The following is a 21,118-nucleotide window of genomic DNA, read 5'->3' on the forward strand; positions in this document are numbered from 1 at the left end:
CAGCCAGGAAGAAAAGATCACTGCAATAGAAATTCAATAGGGAATAGGATCCAGACAAAGCAACACCTTGAGTTTCCAACTGAGAGTGCTCGTGTGATGAGTAATACAACCACATTTACCATTCAGCTGTCAGGGTTCTGTACTCCTTCCCCCCTGAATTGTCATGGATAACATTCTGCATTCCATAATGAGCTGTCAGCAGACAAACAGCTTTCTGTCATTACCTCATCTGCAGATGTTGCCAGCTGCAGGCTACAGCCCACACAACTTTTACAGATTACAATGGATAAAGGTTCAGGTTAATTTTGTAACTAAGATAGCCAGGGCTGGTTTTTAATGAGATATAAATAAGTTAACTTTTTTTGGTTACAGATGGTGGTTGTTCATGCAGTGTGCACTGTATGTCATTGGTTTACATGGGCTTAAAAATTGATCAGACACATTAATAGAAGAAAAACCTATGAGGAGTTACCAGAAATACCATTCTGGCACAGAATGTCCCTGAACTGCAAATTGTTGAAGGCTGGAAGAGAATTCTGGAGAAGCCTTACTATGCATTTGACTAATTTTTATACTTTTTCCAAGGGCATTCACTGTTGAAACTTTCAGAGACCAGTTCTTTGGTTTTCTCTGATACAGTACATCTCTTTTTAAGAGCTGTAACTGATACTCTTAAAATTATAATATATGCTTAAGGATATATATTCTTAAAAAATTATAATATATTCTTTAAAACATCCTTTAAAAATTCACTTTTTATACCTCATTGTAGATTTCATTGTAACCTGGAAAGCTGATGGAGAAAATAGTCCTTTAACACATGTTAGAGACAAGAGGGTGATTGGGAGTAGCTGGCATTGATTTACAAACAGGAAATGAGGCTTTATTAACCTGATGGTCTTCTCCAAGTAGCTTGGTGGGTGAAGGCAGAGCAGTAGGTGTTGTTTGTCTCAGCTTTAGTAAGCCTGTTGACATTATATCTGATAACATTCCCCAAACAAGCTGTGAAGGAGGTGTTAGTTTAGTGCACAGGGAGGTGGGTTGAAAACCCAGAGGGTTGTGATTAGTAGCACGTGGTCCAGCTGGAGGCAAAACACCAGAGCTCCTTAGGGTTTTATACTGGGGCCAGCACTGTTTAACGCCTTTATTAACAACCTATAGGACAAGGCAGAGTGCACCCTGTACAACTTTGCAGTTGATACAAATCTGGAAGGAGTGGATGAAATACTGCATGGTTCTGTCATTGTCCAGAGGGATCAGGCTGGAGAAATGAGCCAAGAGGAATCTCAAGAAGTTCAACCAGAGGAATCTACATCCTTCTCCTGTGAGAAGAAATTCTCCAGAATTTCAGCTGCATATTTTGACAGAGAAGTGAGTCATGAATATCAAAATATATTCCTGGATGTAGTTTTCAGGTGTGTCTGCTCTACATGTAAGTGTTGAACTATAACCATAAACACTGAGGCACAAAAGTATTATTTACAAATACTTCAGTAATACCACAATTGTTTTCTACTGTGGTTTTTTTATTACAGTCTGTAGCCCCAAGGCAGCTTCCTGAGATGCTGTAGGACATTCCATGTATGAGTTTGGAGTTAAATACAGAGAGCTTTTCTAGCTGTGGTCACCAGTTCCAGAGACCATGCAAAGATCAGAAATGCACAGCATTAAGGACAGCAAGAGGTTTTCATACAGAACCTCACAGGAAAAAAGAGTTTTCAATCAGTATGAAAATCTTTCCAACAAAAAACTTGCCTTGTCATCCAGGCAATGTGATCTACATGGCAAGACAGAGCAGTTAAAATTAGTATCTGAGAAGTTTAAGCAAACAGACTTTTACTTTCTGAAGCATGGTATGTATGTCACCACATTAGCAAGACTGTTATGAAGAGCTGCAGAAATGGTTGGGAAGATAGATTCTATCCTGATTCAATGTTATTTTTAAAAGAATTACACGGAGAAATTTTAATGCATTTTTTCCTTGTCTTTTTTTTTTTTTTTACCAAGTTTGTAATTAACTTGTTTTATTTTTAATTGAAATGTTCTTGCTAGCTTCTGTTATTTATCAACATCACCGGCTGTGTCATGAGAAATCCCAAAAAAGTACCTGTTACAGCTTGTGTTCCCAGTGCTGGCACTGCAGCAGCAAAACACAGTGGTTTCTTAAATGGTTGTTGCTGTCTATTGCCTGCAGTTTGAAAGTTAGAAGCAGAAGCACTTGCTTCATCTTCCCAAACAATAACTGATCTTTTGGGAGATGGTCTTAATTATTTTTTCAGTGAAAGTCCTGTTGTTCCACACAGCCTCAGGTGTTACCAGCTAGACTGCTACACTGTCCCAAATATAAGTGTGTAGCTTTCAATAAAAGTATAAGGCCTAGGTCTTTATGCCTCCATTTCTTCCTTTTAGTATGGGTGTCTTTCAAAGTAGAAAAGGATAAACAAAATGGCCTGAAGATGCCCAGAAGTTATTTTAGGAAACTCTAAAATTGTATTATTGTTGCTACTGCCCTTCTTCCCTTTCTTTCTCCAGTCTCGCTCTTCTTGTTGCTCAAATTGATGTTCTATGATAGAACACAGAGAAAATTCACTTTATTTTCTAGGATGTATTTCTTTTAATTGTTCCACAAAATGATAACATAAATGTGGCATAAAGAATATTACATTGCCTTTGAATCTACACTAAATGTGTTTGTTTTACCAGATCATTTGATATGTTAGAAGATCTTTCCAGGAAAAAGATGTCTGTACAGACAGCTCATGATTTTCGAGATAAAAATCAATCTGTAGCCATCAGCAGGGATTAAGATAATTTTGCTGAGGATGAGGTAATTTGAACTTCTCATTACGGCTTCAAAGTTGCTTTTTTTCTCATGCTTACTCAATCTGATTTTTATTTTTAACATTTAATATTTTAGTTTACCAGCTATAAAGATTTTGGTTTAAATTCTGTAGGAAATTAATCCTATATGTTTAGATTATACAGAAAGAGGAAAATATTTATGTTTCTATAAACCCTTGCCTGCACGAGTAGCCCATAAAAATGCTTGTGACGCCTGGAAGTTACTGCCAATTACTTTGTGAATGCAAATATAACCAGGAATGCCATTGGGTTAATAACGATCACTGCGTTGCTGGATTTTATAACAATCTAGAACTAGCCTTGGAGGTGTTTTTATAAGAGCCTCCCGACGTCTCCCAGCGTCAGAGCGGCCCTCCGAGCGGCCCCGCCGCCGCCGCCCTCCCCGCGGCCCCGCCCCGCTGCCAACGCCGCTCCGGCTGCCCGAGCTCCGCTGGTTCCGGGACTGGCACGATGGCTCTGCAAGGGGCGGCGGCGGCTGAGGAGCTCGTGTTCTATGTGAATGGCAGGAAGGTAAGTATTGCCCGGAAAGAGCGTGCAGAAAGACGGGCTGCTGTGCCAGAAGGAACCCCGAAGGGTGTGGGCACAGATTTGGCTTCCTCGGACTTCTTCAGGGAAGTATAACTGAATCCTCACACAAGCCTCCAGAACAGACATGGTTGCATCCCATTTTGGCTATTTCTGCTGTTTTTGGGGAAAAAAAGTGCCAAAATGAAACACACTTACAACTGGGTATCAATTTTGGCTGGTAAACAGTCTATTTTTTTCATTTGTATGTGTCTGGCTTCTCATCTTTGATGGTATCAGATTTTCAGAGACGCAACTGAAAGGCAGCCAGACTCTGGTGCCAAAACATGGACTACTGACCATAAAGATAATTTTGCAAGGACTGGTTATTGATCCAAAGCAACTGTAAGGGATTAGCTCATTCTAAGCAACAGAATAAGAAAAGCTCTACTCGATCAAGAATGTAGGCGTTCCTGTTGCTCTCTGTTGTCAGATGATTACAGCAAATGAAAGTTCTTACAAATAAAGCTAGAAAAGAAATTGTTGCTGCTGACAGCCTTAAAAGATCCTTGCAGTGCATCAAAGTGCAGGAAGACTCTAAAATCTGCAAATTATTAGCTCTTCATTCTGTCGCTGTTGTAGCAAAGTTCTGCTGTGTTTTGTGGCCAAAGGTCACTTCACTCAGTGTAGCCTTTCATCAAGCAGCAGTTATTTTTAGTAGTTGCAAGGTGCCCTGACACTTCTTTTCTGGAAATGTATCTGCCTGAGAAGGAATTTCCAGAAGAAGCCCAAACTCTCCTGCAGTGATTGGTAATTAGTTTAATTCTATGAGAGGCAACTAAAGAGTGATTCTCTTCTGGCTTTATGGGAATCTAGTCCTTGCACTGCATTTTGAAAAGCCTTGGTATCTTATTCAAACCTTGTTTTTAATTTCTTACTGCAGATAATAGAGAAAAATGCGGATCCTGAAGAAATGCTGTTGTCTTATCTGCGAAAGAGGCGTATCCTTTTCTTGTCTGTTCCCAAAAGTCACTCATGTGAAAGCCTTATTCCAGAAAATTCTCATAAATTTTAATTCAAGGTTGAATTAGCAGATTAAGGAAGTTGTGTTTCCCCAAAGATAAACAAACCACATTAAATAATGTCTCTTTCTTAATCCAAATACTGTTCAGTTGAGCTACTGATCTTTTAGCCCGGTTTTTTAAACACACATAATTATGCCATCAGGCACGATGGGTATGTGTTTATCTGTGTGCCTCCTCTCTCCCCCATAAAGAAGCCTAAAAATCTTGTGGCCAGTATTCATAAAGCTTGACAGAGTAGAAGTCTCCAAGTTTTGTAATAGTCTCTCTCCCAGGAAAAGACAGATACTGTGATGAGACCCTGAGTCTGATGTGATTTTAAGGGGGAGAAAGACTTTTTGGTGGCTTTGGAATATTATCTGTTTGGTGATTCACAGCTTCAGATTGGCCACTGTTCCAGATTCACAGAAATGAACATTTCTCTCAGAAGTGTGATCTTTCAGATGAGATGCAAGGTTAATATCCTTACTATAAATGGGCCTTCTGGGAAAAACTGGGAGATGGTTTTCAGTGGTCCACTACAATTTCAGGTATACAGGTGGTTTGCCCATTACATGTTACTTCCTTTCATATTTTCACTTGGAAAACTATTTTTCACTTCCTCTTTCTGTTCCAACTTACTCCTCCTCCAAAATAAGTCCAAATCAAGTTTTCTGTTTTCTCGAGAACAGGATTTTGGCCACGTCATTCCTTAACTTCAATCTTATTTTCATTCAAAATTTCAATGCCACATAGAAAGGAGTCTGATTCATATGCTATGATACCAGACTAATCTGAAGTTCCTTAGAGGTTTAGGAAAGAAGGTGAACTCAAGTCTTTGAGCAACATAAAGACCAGAATGGAACCAGACAATTATTTTTCCCTAATGACAGCATTTTCAGTCCGTCTTACAGGAACTAAGTATGGCTGTGGAGGAGGTGGCTGTGGTGCCTGCACAGTGATGATATCGACTTATGAGCCAGTTTCAAAGAAGATACGGTATCCTTAACAGAAAATGTTGGAAACTGCACAGAATTTTATGACTGTAGCTACCATTTCCAGATATGAAACTGTAAAGAGTTGTAAAATATGTACTTAATAAAGTAAAAGAATCTGAAGTAAGGGTTACTTTAATTCAAGAGAATACTGTAAAAAATACTGTTGATTCAGATATGTTGTAAATTTGCTGAAGGATCATACTCAAATGATGGATTGGCTTATATATTCTGACAGCTCCTGCAAGGAGGTTTTGGGAGTCATTACTTTAAGACCTTTGTACTGACCACTGGAATGTGGCTGCTACCTGCAGCTCTGTCTCGTGATTTTACTCCAGCTGGTAACTGAGCACCAGACACTCATTACCCCTGGCAGGATGGAGGGAATGTATTAGAATGTATTAGAAAAACAGAGAATTTTATTTTAATGATTAAGAGCTTTGAAGAATTTTCATTTTGGCATGTTGTTGCTACTTAGTATGATATTTATTTTACATCATCATTTCCTTTGGATGAGAAATTAGATTATAAATTTGTGGCAGTAATTCTTTACTTCCTTCAAATGGCTACACCAATCCTTCCTTCCCCATGTTCCTCCTCCGAAATACAGTTGACAGGTTGCTTGTAGGCAGGAGAAATAAGAGGGCAATTAGAAAGACTGAAGTATTGAGGAAGATTTAAAATCTATGGAACTGTCCTCATAGATACATTTTTTAATACCGAGGACAAGAGACACAGGTAGCAAGTGATCCCTGCTCATTCCAAATGATGATAGTGACTTGATTGACTGAAAAATAGTTCAGATGTTTATTATTATAAAATAATATTAATGTCCTTTATTCTCCTTTATGTTCCAAAGACACTATTCAGCCAATGCATGTTTGCTTCCCATTTGCTCCTTGTATGGTGCAGCAGTGACTACAGTGGAAGGTGTTGGAAGCACAAATACCAGGATTCATCCAGTTCAGGTGAGAGTTACAGTATCACTGTGTAAGAGGATTACTGATTGCTTTTTTGTGGGGACTGGCTTTAGTGGCAGTGCTTTTATGGCAGGGAATTTCATATGATGATTATTTGCCCTGCTAAATGGTAATAGAGGACAAGACGGGTTTCTGATGGTTGACTGATCAAGGCTGATGATATATGGTGGACCTTGCTTTAATACTGACACTGTGATCAAATAGTTGGTATGTAAGGATTGTTGGAATGGATTGGGCTTGTGCTCTGTTTGGGCTAATGGCACATCTTGGACAATGGCCCTTTAGCTGCTCTTTTAGTATAAATGCATAAACAGCAGAAGTCCAATGAGGGTTAGTTAGCTTCCTTAGTGCCTGGGCATCACCCCCAAAATAATTGCTCTTATTTGATATTGCTTAAAGTGTTCTACTTAAAAAGTCTGATTTACTGTGAAGACAAGATTTGGCATAGGGTCTCCATTTCAGAGAGAATTGGTTAGAATGGAGATGAATGCTGGAAGGAGTGCTGTTTGTGGTATTTCATTTCAGGAAAGACTTGCAAAGTGCCATGGCTCCCAGTGTGGTTTCTGCACACCTGGAATGGTGATGTCCATATATGCTTTGCTAAGAAACCACCCAGAACCAACTTCGGAGCAGATGATTGCAGCTCTGGCTGGTAAATATTGCCACTTTTTGTGTGCAGGTGTGTCCCTGATGGATTTTTTCCAACTGCTCTGTGTGTGTGAGTGTCTGTGCGAGTACACACGCATGCATGGATAGATGTACAAACTGTGCTTCTCAGCAGAGTTGCTACTGGATGCAGTCCTTGTTATTCTTTTCTCCCAGAAAACGAAGTATGAAGTTGTAGACTGTTTCAGAGACAGGTGTTCAAAACATCCCCGTATGTGTCTTTTGAAGTGCTTTATATAAAAACCTCATATAAAGACATGACATTATAAAGCCACATGCTTTAGAGCAAGGCTTTTTCTGACTGACTTTCTTTTTTCAGGGAACTTGTGCCGCTGTACTGGATATAGGCCAATCCTAGATGCCTGTAAAACCTTCTGTAAGGTAGGAAGAAGTAGTGATGATAGGATTACTAGACTGGGCCCATTATGTGTGTATACACAGATACATGTGTATACACATATATACATGTATACAAACCATCAGATTTTCCTTAAATTCATCACTTTCCTCTGTTAAGAGATGTAGGTCTGAGTGAGTGACCTAACCCATGAATATCACTGATTAACACAAACATACAGGGTGTCTAGCCTGGATTAGGAAGAGTAATCTGAAATGATTCATGTGGTTTACTGTGGGTTAGTACTGGCATGAATAAAAGCAGAACTTGGATCCACATTCTTTGTAATTTATCCTGTAATGCAACATGTCAGAAGCCCACAGAGAAAGAAATGATAGTGAACATTTTGTAAAGGAAATAATACAGGCCATCTACATGTGCTCTCACAAAGTCAGCTGCATTTCACATAGTATGAATTATTTTGTGTGAAGGACTTCAACATCTGATGATTTGAAATTATTTTTTAATATCACTTCTTTAACAAATAATCCTTCTAATTTGGCTTGTTATTAAGCTTCATCTAGAACTTTACTGAAATATAGTCACTCTCATCAGCTTTAACTCATTGCCATTCTGGGCAATATTTCACTAATGGGATATTCCTATTTTAGGAATCTGTTTGTTGTCAAATGAAAGCAAACGGAAAATGTTGCTTGGATCAGGAAGAAGGTTTGTTTGACAAGGAAGAGAAGGTAAGGTTTTAAGTATTTTACCTATCCCATTTAAATACAAAACTTAGAGAAAGAATATTGCGTAGCTTTTTTTCTTGTAATTGAAGTAAGTGTAGTATACTCTACCATTTTTGTCCTCTACCTTACATAATATTATTTGATAAATGAGATATTCTGTTATTACTCACAAAAATTTTTGAGTATTTGTATGTATGTATTTTGTACATACATTTGGAGTATTTTGTATGCATGTATTTGTATGAGGAGGCAATGATGCGTCAGATAGTTGGTGTAAGGTAGTTTGGATCTCCAGAGGTCAGACTTTTCAGATTCAGTACTATTAATAGTCTGAGCTCTACTCATACAGTGAGAATTAAATTGTGCAACAAATCAGGCCATATGTGAAATTTTCTTAAATCAATGATCAGTGATGATCTGAGTGTAAGCACTGATCTCTTAGGAATCTGACTGCTTGAAGAGCTGATATACTCTAAAAAATCAGATTGTGATTTTATGTGAAATCTCTTTTCCATACAAATATTTCACTTGTTTCTAATTTTTCTTTCAATGATATCTTATCTACTACTTTCAGGTTTGAGTCCTTTAGATTGACATTAAACTAGTTTCTTATAGTAGGACTACAGGAAGCCTGTACTTAGTCCTTCAGTTGCTTGCCTCTGCACTGTCATTTGTGTTAGCAGTGAAATCTAAGAGACTGTTAGGAACACTTCCTTCACCTCAGCAACTCCACATGATGCATGGGAATTTAACAACAAATCCAAATGATAATGGAATTACTAGTTTTCTAGTGACTTCAGTTAGAGCCTCATGGTTTGGTTTTGGTTGGTTTTGTTATTGTTGTTGTATGAAATTAATTTGCTTCTCTTCTGTCTTTGTAAGGTTTCCACCAGCCTGTTTTCAACAGATGAATTCCAGCCCTTAGATCCCACCCAGGAGCTTATATTTCCTCCAGAACTAATGGTAACTTTTGTTGTTTGTAGACTACTTTTTAGCTCTGTGCAGAATTAATTCTTAAGTCCTGGTTAGCAGTAATTCATCAGAAGAAATGTCAAAACATTTTAATGTCAGTTCAAAATTATACTCCTTTTGTTTTTTTCAGTAAGCTCATGGAATATTTACATACCAAAAAAAAAAAAAACGTATTGCGAAAATGAAGTTGCAGAGTTAGGTGTTAGGTGAGAAGACAAAGAAGGAACCTAAACTAGGTTTTCAGTGCAGCACCTGAATTCTTTGCAGCAAAGTTAATTGCAAACACTTTTTAACATTGGCTAAACAATAAGTTTTCCCCATTTTGTGGCTAAATAATTTTGTTAACCTTTTCTGTCAAAACGTCAGGCTCAGCCAGCCAGATCAGGGAGTGTTTAGGCCCAGTGATTAAGGCATGCCAAAGATATAAACAGCTGGAATGGAAAGTGTTAGTAATCCTTAATTATTGATGGCAGTATTTGCCTAGAAAAGGTGAAAGCTGTTTGCTCTACATTATTGTCAGTCTAGAGAGCCAAAGCCAAACACTCTGCACCTGGCTGGCTGCTTGTGGAGAAAGGCTGATAACTGTGAGACAGGAGTTCTTGACTGCATGTTTGTATCACTACCGGTTCACAGGCTATTTCCAAGTGATCCATGAGCAGTGGTAGAACAGCCAGAGACACTCAAACGCATGTGTAATCTAGAAAGGGGTGCTACCTCCAGCCAGTTAAGGAGGTAAACACCTCCCTAAGTATTTTTTATCACTTTTCTAACAGTTTTATCAAGTGCAAGATCTATGCCTACATCTTTTGCTTGGGGATTATTTATTTTCAGTCTTGTTTAGCCCTCTGGAATTACTTGAAGACATATCACCCACACAGTCTAGAATTTCACCACTGTGCAAAGATCCAGCATAACATTTCTGTCCTATTTTTGTCCAGTTTGAAAGGCTTAAGTAGAACTGCCACTGTTTAAGAACATATTTGACATTCAATTCAGACCTCATACCTGTCTGTATGTCTAAATATTTCAATCTGCTGTATTTCCCCATCAGAGAATGGCTGAAAACCAAGCAAAAAGAACTCTTTTTTTTCATGGGGAACGAGTGACATGGATCTCTCCTGTAACCTTGGATGAATTACTGGATCTGAAAGCTGCCCACCCCAAAGCCCCTCTCGTGGTTGGGAACACCAGTGTGGGTATGCATGCAATCAGAATGGCTCCTGTTGCTGGAATTCCAGTGTGCATGGGAGGAGTGGGGCTACATTTGTCATTCTTTTGGCATCTTCATCCTTAAGCTTACACTCCACTATGTTGGAATTTTCATTATGGAAAATATCTCTTCTCTAAGTATATTCCTATCTTGCAGGACCTGAGATGAAATTTAGAGGTGTGTTCCATCCAGTTCTTATTGCTCCTGCAAGGATCCCAGATCTGAATGTGGTGAAATGCACAGATGATGGTCAGTATTATTGTTTATTCAGACATAGGAAATTTCCTTGCAGGAAGGAATGCTGCTCCATTCCATAGTCCTGAAGGTGCAAAGTGCTGTGTAACTCATTCCTAACCATGCTTGGTTCTGTGGCCACCATCCCAGTGCATGATTTGCCTTCACAATGCAGGGCAGTGCTGACCAGCAACATCACCTTGGGCCTGAGTGCAGGGATGACTATTCTGGCTCTGGTGCCAAGTCATGCAGCATTTGCCTTGTGCCCTCTGTGCCAGGCTCTGCTGAACGGCAGAGAGAGACCCATACGAACCACAGGGAGACTGAGCACATGGCGTGCTTGTTCACATAAGAGAAAAGGCTGTGCTTAAACTGGCACAGCTAATATGTATTAACTAATCTACTTCTCAATCATAACAGCAGTGATTATTGCAGATTAAAATTTCTAAGATTAGCATAGAGTTAAGTTAGACTAGGTTTTAGTGTTTAAATAAATTCTAGCGAAAATAGAAATGACAATTAGAAACAGGTTTCAATTTACCATAATAGTCTAAATTAATTAAATATAAAATTAAAATATAAAATTAAATATAAACTGCCAAGGTTTTAAGGAAAATCATATCCTATATCTAATGAAATTACTTGCTATATACCTGAAGACACTTTATGTGATAAACTGTATTTGACAGTTCTGTCATTGCATTTAGAATATCTTTTTTATTTCAATCATCCAATTCTAGTCAAAGATTAGAGGCTTTTTTTAGCTGAGAAATGAAAAGAAGCCAGGAGAATGCTTAATGCTTTTTTTAAATCTATAAATAAGAACCTAAGTATGAGAAGGTGAGACTTACTAGTTCTGAAACAATAGATTTGCAGTTTAGTTTGCTGGCCAGAAATAATATTTCCTTTCTTTAATTAGATTTAAATGCAAAACATGTTTTGATCAAATCTTTGTTTTAAATATACGAAATTTAGTATTGCTTTGCTTGATTTAAAGTACTGTAAATTATATATATATGTTTTACTTATATCTTAATTGAATTCCAGTGTTCATTAAAACCATTAATATTACATAAATAATTATTTTGAACAGAAAGGAACTGACATTTTAAAAAAAATTTTAAAGCATATTCTTACAAAAAATTTATAACTCCTCAAATAAATGCATACAAGTTGTCTTTCTAGTGGGAAAAAAGAATACTATCTTCATTGTTAGGGCTGTTTGGATTTTGTGTTGCCAGTGCTACCTACCCATACCTTAGGAGAAGAACTAGAACGTACATGTGCAAAGCAAAATCAAATTGGGATGAAAATCATGTTTAAAAATAGGAAGAGTGTGTTGAAAGCATTTTGAAGCTGATGAAATAGAAGTAGCTACTAGCTCAGTTTCATCACTTCTAGAGAGTTTAGCCTCAGTCTCCTGAAATGAAAGGTCACAGTCCTTTAATATGAAAAGACCCCTCTCCTTTTATCTGCCTGTATTCCACGTGAGCAGCCCCAGCTCTACCGTCTGTACACACTTTAAAACCCGGGTGACAAAGCAACGCACACCTTACACTTTCATAATCTTTTGGTTACAGGACTAACTCTGGGAGCTGCCTGCAGCCTCTCTCTAGTGAAAGACATCTTGGCAAAAGCAATCTCAGAGTTCCCTGAGGAGAAGACAAAGGTTTTCTGTGCCATCTTGCAGCAATTAAGAACCCTGGGTGGAGAACAGATACGAAACGTTGCTGTATGTTGTGCATTCCTTGCAATAATTTGAAAAGATAGTAGCAAATATGAAATTGGTCCTGATCACATGTAAAACTTGCATTTTTAATTTTGATTTTACTGTGAATTTTCTATGAATACGTCTTTTTTGAACTTTCAATAGGTGTAAATTTATATATAGTGTGCATGTTATGTTGTCCCTTAACATAAAAACATGAAGGTGGTAGAGAAAGGTAACATAAATCTATTTTTTTTCTCAAGTCATTAGGTGGAAACATCATAAGTAGAAAATCAACCTCGGACTTGAATCCTGTTCTGGCAGCCAGCAACTGCATGCTCAATCTGGCTTCAAGAGGTAAGAGGAGATAGCCTGTCTGCAGTAGTGCTAGAGGTACAGGATCCTGCTGTATGGGGGAAGGGGAAATAAAAACAGGTGAGAGTTTAAGGAACCCTTTTCCCACTCTTATACAAGATCACATCTGCAAGAAGCAATTTGCAAGCAAAAAACATGTAAATACTCCCATGTCAAGGGTAAGCATTCAGACCAACCAGATCACAGGTACTTCTGTGGGCAGTAAATTACTGTAAGCACTCATAAAACCTTACAGTTTGAGTCGCTGTGTACCATCTTCTCACCTCCCTGTTAGGTTTTCTTTCCATAATTGTTGCTTTGCCCTGGTTTAAAATCATCCTCTGACCCTGAGAAGACTCTGGCTTTTCATTCCTATAAAGTACTTATTTCTGATGCAGGAACCCCCATGCAGAACCTTTTTCCATGCCCATTTCTTTAGTTTCCTTCCATCTCTGTGTATACATTCCCCTCCTCCTGCTTCTTTTCTTGTGCACTACCTTTAGAAAGCTGATGAAATTATTGGTAAACACAAGCTATCTGGTGACTTGGAATTGCATGCTCTCCCTTCTAGATGGCTTATGTCTTTTTTACCCTGGATCCAGACAGCGAATCTTGCAATTTCAGAACATGTAATATCCAGTTAATACCCTGAAGGATGTGTTCTTTAAGGATTGTTTCTGAGACAGAATTTCTTGGAACAGATACACAAAAAACTTCTGCTGTGTGATTTCTATGACTTCTTCCTGCATATTTTGTCATTGAGAGAAAAACTACCTGTCAGAATGTCATTCTGACAAGTGAAAATACAAACATTTGCATCTTTTCACTCAGCAGTTCTGATGATGTGCCTACTTATTTGAGTGATGAATAGGATAACTGACTGATATCTCTTTCTGTTAACCTGGCAGAAGTTGGCTGCTGGCAGAGGGTTTTAGGCATTTTCACAGGTTTTTAACAGCGTTCTCTACCAATGGTAGTCAGTGAAACACTGGAAAAGTGGATTGCCAAGAAAAGGAGAGTGCAAAAGCACTGTTAGTTGCTTTTTATCTTACATTTATCTTAAATCAGAGTGTAAGAGAAAATGCACCATACTAGATCCTGGCAGGCTCACAGGTGGGATTGGAAAATAATCTTTATATATGTAAACAAGTCTGCTCTGGATGGAATTGCAAAGGCAGAAATCCAGTGCTGCTATTCTTAACAGTGTTATTTTCAGATTCACTCTTCAGCAAAATAAAATTCTCTTAGCAAAGATTTGCTGTCCCACTAGTTATATTTGAGGAATGCAATTTTAATGCTAAATTATATTCTAGGATGAACAGGTTATAGTGTCATCATCAAGCATAACATGAGGAACATGAAGAAAATAATGCTGTAAATCAGCCAGTCATGAAGTATCATGTTCAGTGAATGTGAGGGGAGTTTTGCAATATATGGACCTTTTAAAAAAGGCACAGAGAATTATCTCATTGTAGAAAGTCTTGGGAAAGGTCAGGGCTATTGCATGATAAATACTGTCTATTAATAAGAAATCCTTTATCTAAAATTGCATTAGACCCCTTAGGTAGCACATGAAAAGTACAGAAGACACAGAAGACTAATAAAAAATACACTTTTACTTCATCAGTCAAATACTCATGGTTAAGTTCCACACTGCTGAGTCATTGTGGATTTCCATCTGTACAATGTTCAGGCCTCTGTGTTCTTGCAGAACAGCAATGCTACTTGACAGCTGTGTTGCTGGTACAGTTACAGTCCTACCAACAAAGCTCCTTGAGCCAGTGGAGCTTGTTTAATTAATAGAATCAATTAGATGTGTTAAAATATTGCATCTCTGAAAGACCTGCTAGCTTAACTGTGTAGCAATATTGGCAAACCTAATGTAGCATAGATGAAGTCTAAGTGTTCAAAAGGCTCTTACAGACTTAGGTTCCTTGCAGAATTTTATCCTCTTCCCTTCTGAAAATTTTAACTTTAATAGCGTATATATCATAGAATAACAACTATAGCCAATTTTGGAATAAACTACCAAAAGGAGAAAGGAAAAAGCAATAGCATTTATTCGTTTCTGGACTCCTAGAAATGTTCAGAATCTCAGGGGAAAAACCAAACAGACAATAAAAGAATTAAACCCAAAACCTGAACAACAAAACAATCAATCCCCTGATATTTTTCACTTTTGCAGCAGTTTTCTTGCTCGGTTTTCTTCCTCGTTTTTTTATGTTTTAGAATGAAAGCTAGTGACAACAGCAGCTGCAGAGATTTGGAACAGATTGACCGGAGTGGGGATGGGATCACCATGGCAGCATTGGAAGGGAGGATTACGGAATGGGGATTGACCTCTGGGCACTTTTTTAGGAGTCTGGTGTTATGATGTTATGGAAGATGAACTTGAATTTATAGAACATATCACTGATAATTTTTCATGTACACTCTGCAGTGATTAGTTACTCAGGAAGACCGCGGGTATTTCTTGCCAATTAAAGTATGATTGATATATGTTAATTGTGCAATTGTAGAGAAATTTCTGGATTTGGGATTTTTTTTAGGAAGAAAGCGACAGATTCCTTTGAGTGACATTTTTGCAGATGGAATTGGTAACAATACCATTACACCAGAAGAGATCTTAGTGTCTGTCCATATCCCCCATTCAAGGAAGGTAAGTTATTAGTTTCCTTAGATTTTGCTTTATGCAGAGTTAAAGACTATAAAGAGCAAGAGGGAGCATAATCCTCTCTTTAAACTAGCACTGTTACTGTTCGTGTTCTGAATTCTTTACATTTATTCACTTTCAGTGCCATAATATCTCCCAGTTTCAGCCAAAAAGCACAACTCAGCAGGTAGCTTATGATGATATATAAAGAGTAGCATTCAGACAAAATTTTGCCCTAACGTGATGAGGGCAATAGCAATTGTCTAGACCCTCTTATATAAGGAGGTCTTGGACAAGCTGCCATCGTCCTCACCAGAGCAGGCTGCTCACCTGTGCTATGGCTGGCATCAAGCAGGTAAAGCATTGTCATCTCCTGAGGATTTTTCTTTAAAATGGGATGAGATTGGGAATGTGCGTGGTGGTTCCATAAGTGTTGCTGAACTGAATAGTAACCTTTAACTGACACTGTGTTTGTAAGAGTGGATATGGGATCTTATAAGAGAATTTTGGGTCATGTCATCAGAGTGCTGAAGTTTGGTAACACTTTGAAGCCTCTAAACTTTTGGTGTGTTATTAATACAACTCCACTCTACAAGGTCCCTGTCTTCCAGCTATCTACTGTGATCTGAACTGTGTAGGTGATGGAGGATTGAGTATGATGCTAGAAAATCAAAGACAGTAAAGCTACCGAAAGGTCCTGAGAAGGACGTGTATAGTCTTGAATGCTCAGGAAGCTGAATTTGTAGTCTTCATTTTTTATTCTCTTGTTTCACATAGTGCCATAAAAAGTTCCACTTTCAAATACTTCTACGTCTGTAAATACTTCTACTTCTGTCTGTTCTTGCTCAGGGGGAGTACGTCTCTGCATTTCGACAAGCACCCAGACGTGAAAATGCTCTTGCAATAACCAATGCTGGGATGAGAGTACTTTTTGAAGAAGGTACAGACGTAATAAAGGATTTAAGCATTTTCTATGGAGGTGCTGGGTCAACAACAGTCTGCGCTAAACAAACCTGTTGCACACTTATTGGAAGGTAAAATTTCTCGGCCTTGTCTATGTCTTTGAATAAATGGACTTTGAAACCTTGAGTGTACTGCCTTGGAACAGGAAAGTACTGAAAGATTTCACTTGCCTGATTGATACCTCATATGTTCAAGTGAATGATCTGGCCAAATCTTAACGATGACTTTTCAGCATTGTTATATTTTGGAGTTTGCACATGAAGTGAGATAGGTGGATGGGGTAACATCAGTCAGTTATGCACCTGAACCCAAGTATTGGCAAATGATGCTGGATCCCATACATTTACTAATCCCCTCTTACCAGTGTTCTCGAGTCCCTCAGTTTGGCTCTAAAAGATATAAAATTTGAACACTTCAGATGTGCCCAAAAAAGTTAGAAGTGCAAGTCAAGCCTTCACCTTTCCAATATCTCTTCATTTACAAGATCCAAATAATCTTTGGAATTAGTCCCTGACTGTCCCTCCCAGTTTGCAGCACCTTTACAAGTTTCGGAGGAAAAAACCTGCAAATAATTCAAGCAGTGTAAAACCAACACTAAGTGGAGTCCCACTGGCCTGTTTTACCATTTAATATGCAACTGTTTCACTAGTTGAAGTGCTCATTATTTTTTTATGCTTTACATAATTAAATTTAGTCTAACAGACTAATATTTTCATATCTGGAGTTGTGTAACTATGGAGAATTAACGGTGCTGACATCCTTCAAGAAGATGTTTTCAGGAAATGTAACAACTAATCAGCTGCCTTGAAAGTATCTACAGTTTGCATCGATGTTGTTATCTACTTCTCTTCAAATGTAGGATAGTATCTGCAGAATGGTGATAATCTGCAAGACTGTTAACACAGCTCCAAAGCTGTAATAGGGTTTGTTTAATTATTTATGTTAACTTAAAAAATGCTGGCATAGCATTTAATTCCATTGACATAAGGGAGCTCGGTTCTGTGAGCAGCATTGATCTACACTGTTTTTCAAAATTACAGGCGTTATTTTGGCTTCACTGTGAGCAGAATTATGCCTGTGGTCCATGGTACAAATATATGACTGCAATTTATATTTTTTGTTTTGGTTTGGTTTTGTTCTCTTCTGATTGTATCTATTATTCTTCCTAACAGACACTGGAATGAACAAATGTTGGATGAAGCCTGCAGACTAGTTCTTAAAGAAATTGCTCTTCCAAGCTCAGCCAGTGGTGAAAAAATAGACTATAAGAAAACTTTGATAGTCAGTTTCTTCTACAGATTTTTCCTGGAAATATCACAGTCATTAAAGATAATGGTAAGTTATTTCTCCATGTCTGCTTTTGGGCAAGCAAGTAAAAGGGGTCTTCTTTCTGTCTGTTGGTGCTTACAGTTTGTACAGTTGTCTTTGGGGTTCAGATCTACAGAATAAGGTAACTGTTTTACTCCTAAAGAGATTGCTGGAGAGATGCCCTTTTAACTTCTAGGCACTCAGATCACTTTACCTTGGACATGAGGGTTTTAAAAGACATTTGAGCAATGTTAATGCAACAATATACCAGTACTGAGCTCCCAGGCCCAAAGAAAATACACAGGAGATTTTACTCCATCTGTCTGTAGTTCAAAACATAAATAGATGGTATAGAAAGACAGGCTTTGGAAAACCACTGTGAGTGTTAAACCAACTCTCCTTTTCATATGAGTTGTTGACTGGGAGATGAGGACACTAAAATTTCATTTCCCAGGACATTCGGGGTGTAATTTACTAAGTTTTGTCTTAAATCTGTTCTTAAGAGTTAAAATATCCCTTCTATGTTTTACCTTGAGCTCTTTCCTCTAAATTGCCATTAGCAGGTAATTGACTGTTACCAAGAGTGTAATCAGGAGTGATTCTGTGCCAGTTTTGATTAGATTCCAGAACAAAGCTCCTGTGTCTATCCCTGCTTTATGCTGCTTACTTTAAACAGGCATATTTATTGAATCTAATATATTTTTAAATACTATTTAGTGAAATCTAAAAACTCTACGTTGTTTTAGAATTGTTATTTTAGAGCCTTTCTAGTTTGAGACTGGAATGAATGTCCTGTATAAAGACTTTGTATTTGGTGATTTTGATTGTTAGCATTTTTATCTGGAATGTTCCAAATGTGAGTCTTAGTAGTCATTCACTTTCTTTTCAGGATCCTTGCCGCTATCCTGGCATACCTATGGAATATATGAGCGTCCTTGAGGATTTCAAAACCAGAATGCCCCAGAGTATCCAAATATACCAGGTAAGTGATTTCATTCTAACATTGTTTTGTGCCTTACAAGACTTGGTAAAAAGTCAAGGTTCAAGCATGACCCTTGGTGTGAAGCTTAGGTACAGATTTTCCAAGGGACTGGAGGCAACAGGCTTTTAGTGGTTGATTTTAACTCTATCTCAATTGGAAAATCCTTGTTTGTAAAAACAGACTCATATGGGTATATTCCCTTTTTCTAAACAGTTCTCCAAAGATAAATATGCTGAGCAAACTCTGTTGTGAGACTGCTTGAACCTGTACGTTGCAGTGTGCAAGGCAATTAAAAAATAAAAAAAAAAAATTAGAAAAAGCCAAAAAAGATTGAAAAGCCCAAGTATTGTATTTATACTATAGAATCACTATAGAATTGTTGTTTCAAGATAAGCTTTTTTTAAGATTTCAAGGGGGGCTCTTGGGTCTTACTGCAGTTTTAGGAATTAAGATGAAGTGTGATGGCTGTCTGGTCAAATTAACACGAGTATCCTAAATCAGCACTAGAGAGCAGCAAAGAACACAACTTGTGTCTTCTGAGCTCACCCTTATAACGAGATCATGGTGCAAATGCCCGCAAAGATTTTTGATATTTTAGTACCCTTAATACACAAACAAAAATCTCCAGTTTTTGAAAACCTAAAGAAAAATTCAAAGGAAATCTAAGTACAAAATTTATTTATTTGTTTGTTTGTTTATTTGGGTATTCCTTAGAAAACCTTTAAATACTTTAAATTCGTTCCAGTTGTTATCTTCAGCTTCCTTCAGAGTCATTATTTAAAAAAAAAAGGCACTACAGAAGGGACCAGGACAAAGGAACTAGTTCTTTATGACTTTTAACAAATTATTCCTCAGCTGTAATAAAGTGGTGAAACAACAGAAATTTAAACGATTTGTTATTCAATCAATTGGAACAGAGTAACAAAATTTATAAACCCATAAAATCTGGTTTTTTCCTCTTTAAAATTTTTATCTAGGTTTTGCCAGGTCCTCTGTTGCATCCGGACTCCTTTATCAGAACATCATTAAGCTTTTAAAATTAAGAGTTAAAAATCAACGCATATGCTGAGATCTAAATACTTGGCCATTCTGTTGTGGAAATTTGAAGTGCTTTAGCTGAGTCATCCATTCCAGGAACTTCGGGCACTCAGGTGGAAAGTGTTTGTGTTTGTTCTTGGCCTTGAGCTGATAGCAGGCAGTGTGCCAGACACTGCAGGAGGTAGGAATGTGTAACCAGAACATTTGTGTGCTGGAAGTTTTAGAAGAAAAAATGCTTTAAGTTGTAAGTAATTAAGTAATTCTAGATGCAGAAAAGGAAAAAGTTGGGGCCAATACTAACTCAAGAATTGGGAGAGTGTTCTGGAAGTTGGCAACAATCAGTCGATGTGGCAGAATTAACTGGCAGCACTGAAATAACCTTCAAGAAAAACTTACCAAAATAAGATTAATAAGGCACTGAATTCATACACAGGTGCAAGGAAATAAAAGTGGGAAGAAAATATTTAAATAACATTTTCTCACTGATTTACATTGATCACTTGCAATCTTTCAGTGAGGAAGACAAATTCTAGAAATCACTGCAAATCGCTCAAAACACACCATCAGATACTGCTAAAATTCAGAGCAGAATCTTGTGAGAATAACTGAGAAAATTCTTGAAGCTTAATGACACCATTCAGTAAGAGAGGAAACGGTAAAAGTGCTGGGTTTATCACTTTGATGTAAATAATTAAGGAAAAAAATCCAAGTAGACAAACCTGTGCAGTGCTCTCAAAAGGCTCCTCAAGAAATTGCTGAAACTGAAGAAACCCCCAGGAGCAGCAGTCAGGTCCTGCAGCCACACCTGTTTTCAGTGTTGAACCAGAAGGTGCTAACATGAACAGGTGTTCGCTCATCTGATTTTCTGATTACTGTAAGAATAACACAGCTATTCTTTTTTTAACTGCACAGGATGTAGAGCCCGGTCAGTCCCCCCAGGATCCCGTAGGACGGCCCATTATGCACCAGTCCGGGATCAAGCACTCCACTGGTGAAGCAGTTTACATCGATGACCTTCCTTCTGTGGATGGGGAGCTTTTCCTGGCTGTCGTCACTAGTTCCAGAGCTCATGCCAAGATTGTGTAAGTGTTCCAGTGTATCTGAAGGAAGTGTTGTCATGAATTGCTGTCTGGGATTTTTAGAGCAGACTGTGAGTTATGTGTGTACAGAACGGCAGGCCCGATACCCACACTGCCTTGCATCCTGGAAGCAATATTGTTGCACCTAGTGGAAGGTTCTGTTCGGATTTAAGTGTCTCACCCCATTTTACTGTACAAGTAAGGTTGAACTCTTTCTGATCCATGAGCCAAACGTAGCCACCTCCACAAAGTGCTGAGCTGTGCAGTGCAAACAGACACTGAAATTCAGTTTTGCCAACATGGCTTTGAAATCTCATCTCTATTATGAAAGAAGAAAATTGTTCAAAATGTAGGCAACAGTGTTGCAACATTGCAGCAACAAGGTGGCAAACCTCATATGACCCTTAAAGTAGAGGAAGATGGGGAGGAGGGTTTTAATTTGTAAGAAAACTGTTTTGACTTA

The 21,118-nt window shown here is 38.0% G+C and overlaps 1 protein-coding gene across 1 annotated transcript in view; it reads left to right on the forward strand.

Annotated features, from left to right (window-relative positions):
• Positions 1-3,259: 3,259 nt before the first annotated feature.
• LOC126652854 (aldehyde oxidase-like) overlaps positions 3,260-21,118 on the forward strand; it is a 41,632-nt gene continuing 23,773 nt past the window's right edge. Inside the window, exons 1-17 of the mRNA XM_050340012.1 lie at positions 3,260-3,372; positions 4,310-4,367; positions 5,330-5,426; positions 6,282-6,390; positions 6,928-7,054; positions 7,388-7,449; positions 8,077-8,157; positions 9,037-9,117; positions 10,178-10,322; positions 10,493-10,585; positions 12,151-12,302; positions 12,542-12,635; positions 15,182-15,291; positions 16,135-16,319; positions 17,421-17,583; positions 18,446-18,538; positions 20,489-20,658. Of these exons, the coding sequence (XP_050195969.1) occupies positions 3,313-3,372; positions 4,310-4,367; positions 5,330-5,426; positions 6,282-6,390; positions 6,928-7,054; positions 7,388-7,449; positions 8,077-8,157; positions 9,037-9,117; positions 10,178-10,322; positions 10,493-10,585; positions 12,151-12,302; positions 12,542-12,635; positions 15,182-15,291; positions 16,135-16,319; positions 17,421-17,583; positions 18,446-18,538; positions 20,489-20,658 (1,880 nt within the window). The 5' untranslated portion in view covers positions 3,260-3,312. The remainder of the gene's footprint in view (positions 3,373-4,309; positions 4,368-5,329; positions 5,427-6,281; positions 6,391-6,927; positions 7,055-7,387; positions 7,450-8,076; positions 8,158-9,036; positions 9,118-10,177; positions 10,323-10,492; positions 10,586-12,150; positions 12,303-12,541; positions 12,636-15,181; positions 15,292-16,134; positions 16,320-17,420; positions 17,584-18,445; positions 18,539-20,488; positions 20,659-21,118) is intronic.

Source organism: Myiozetetes cayanensis, unplaced genomic scaffold (assembly GCF_022539395.1).
Source record: "Myiozetetes cayanensis isolate MyiCay16 unplaced genomic scaffold, myiCay2020 scf9, whole genome shotgun sequence".
In the NCBI taxonomy this organism is placed as follows: Eukaryota; Metazoa; Chordata; class Aves; order Passeriformes; family Tyrannidae; genus Myiozetetes; species Myiozetetes cayanensis.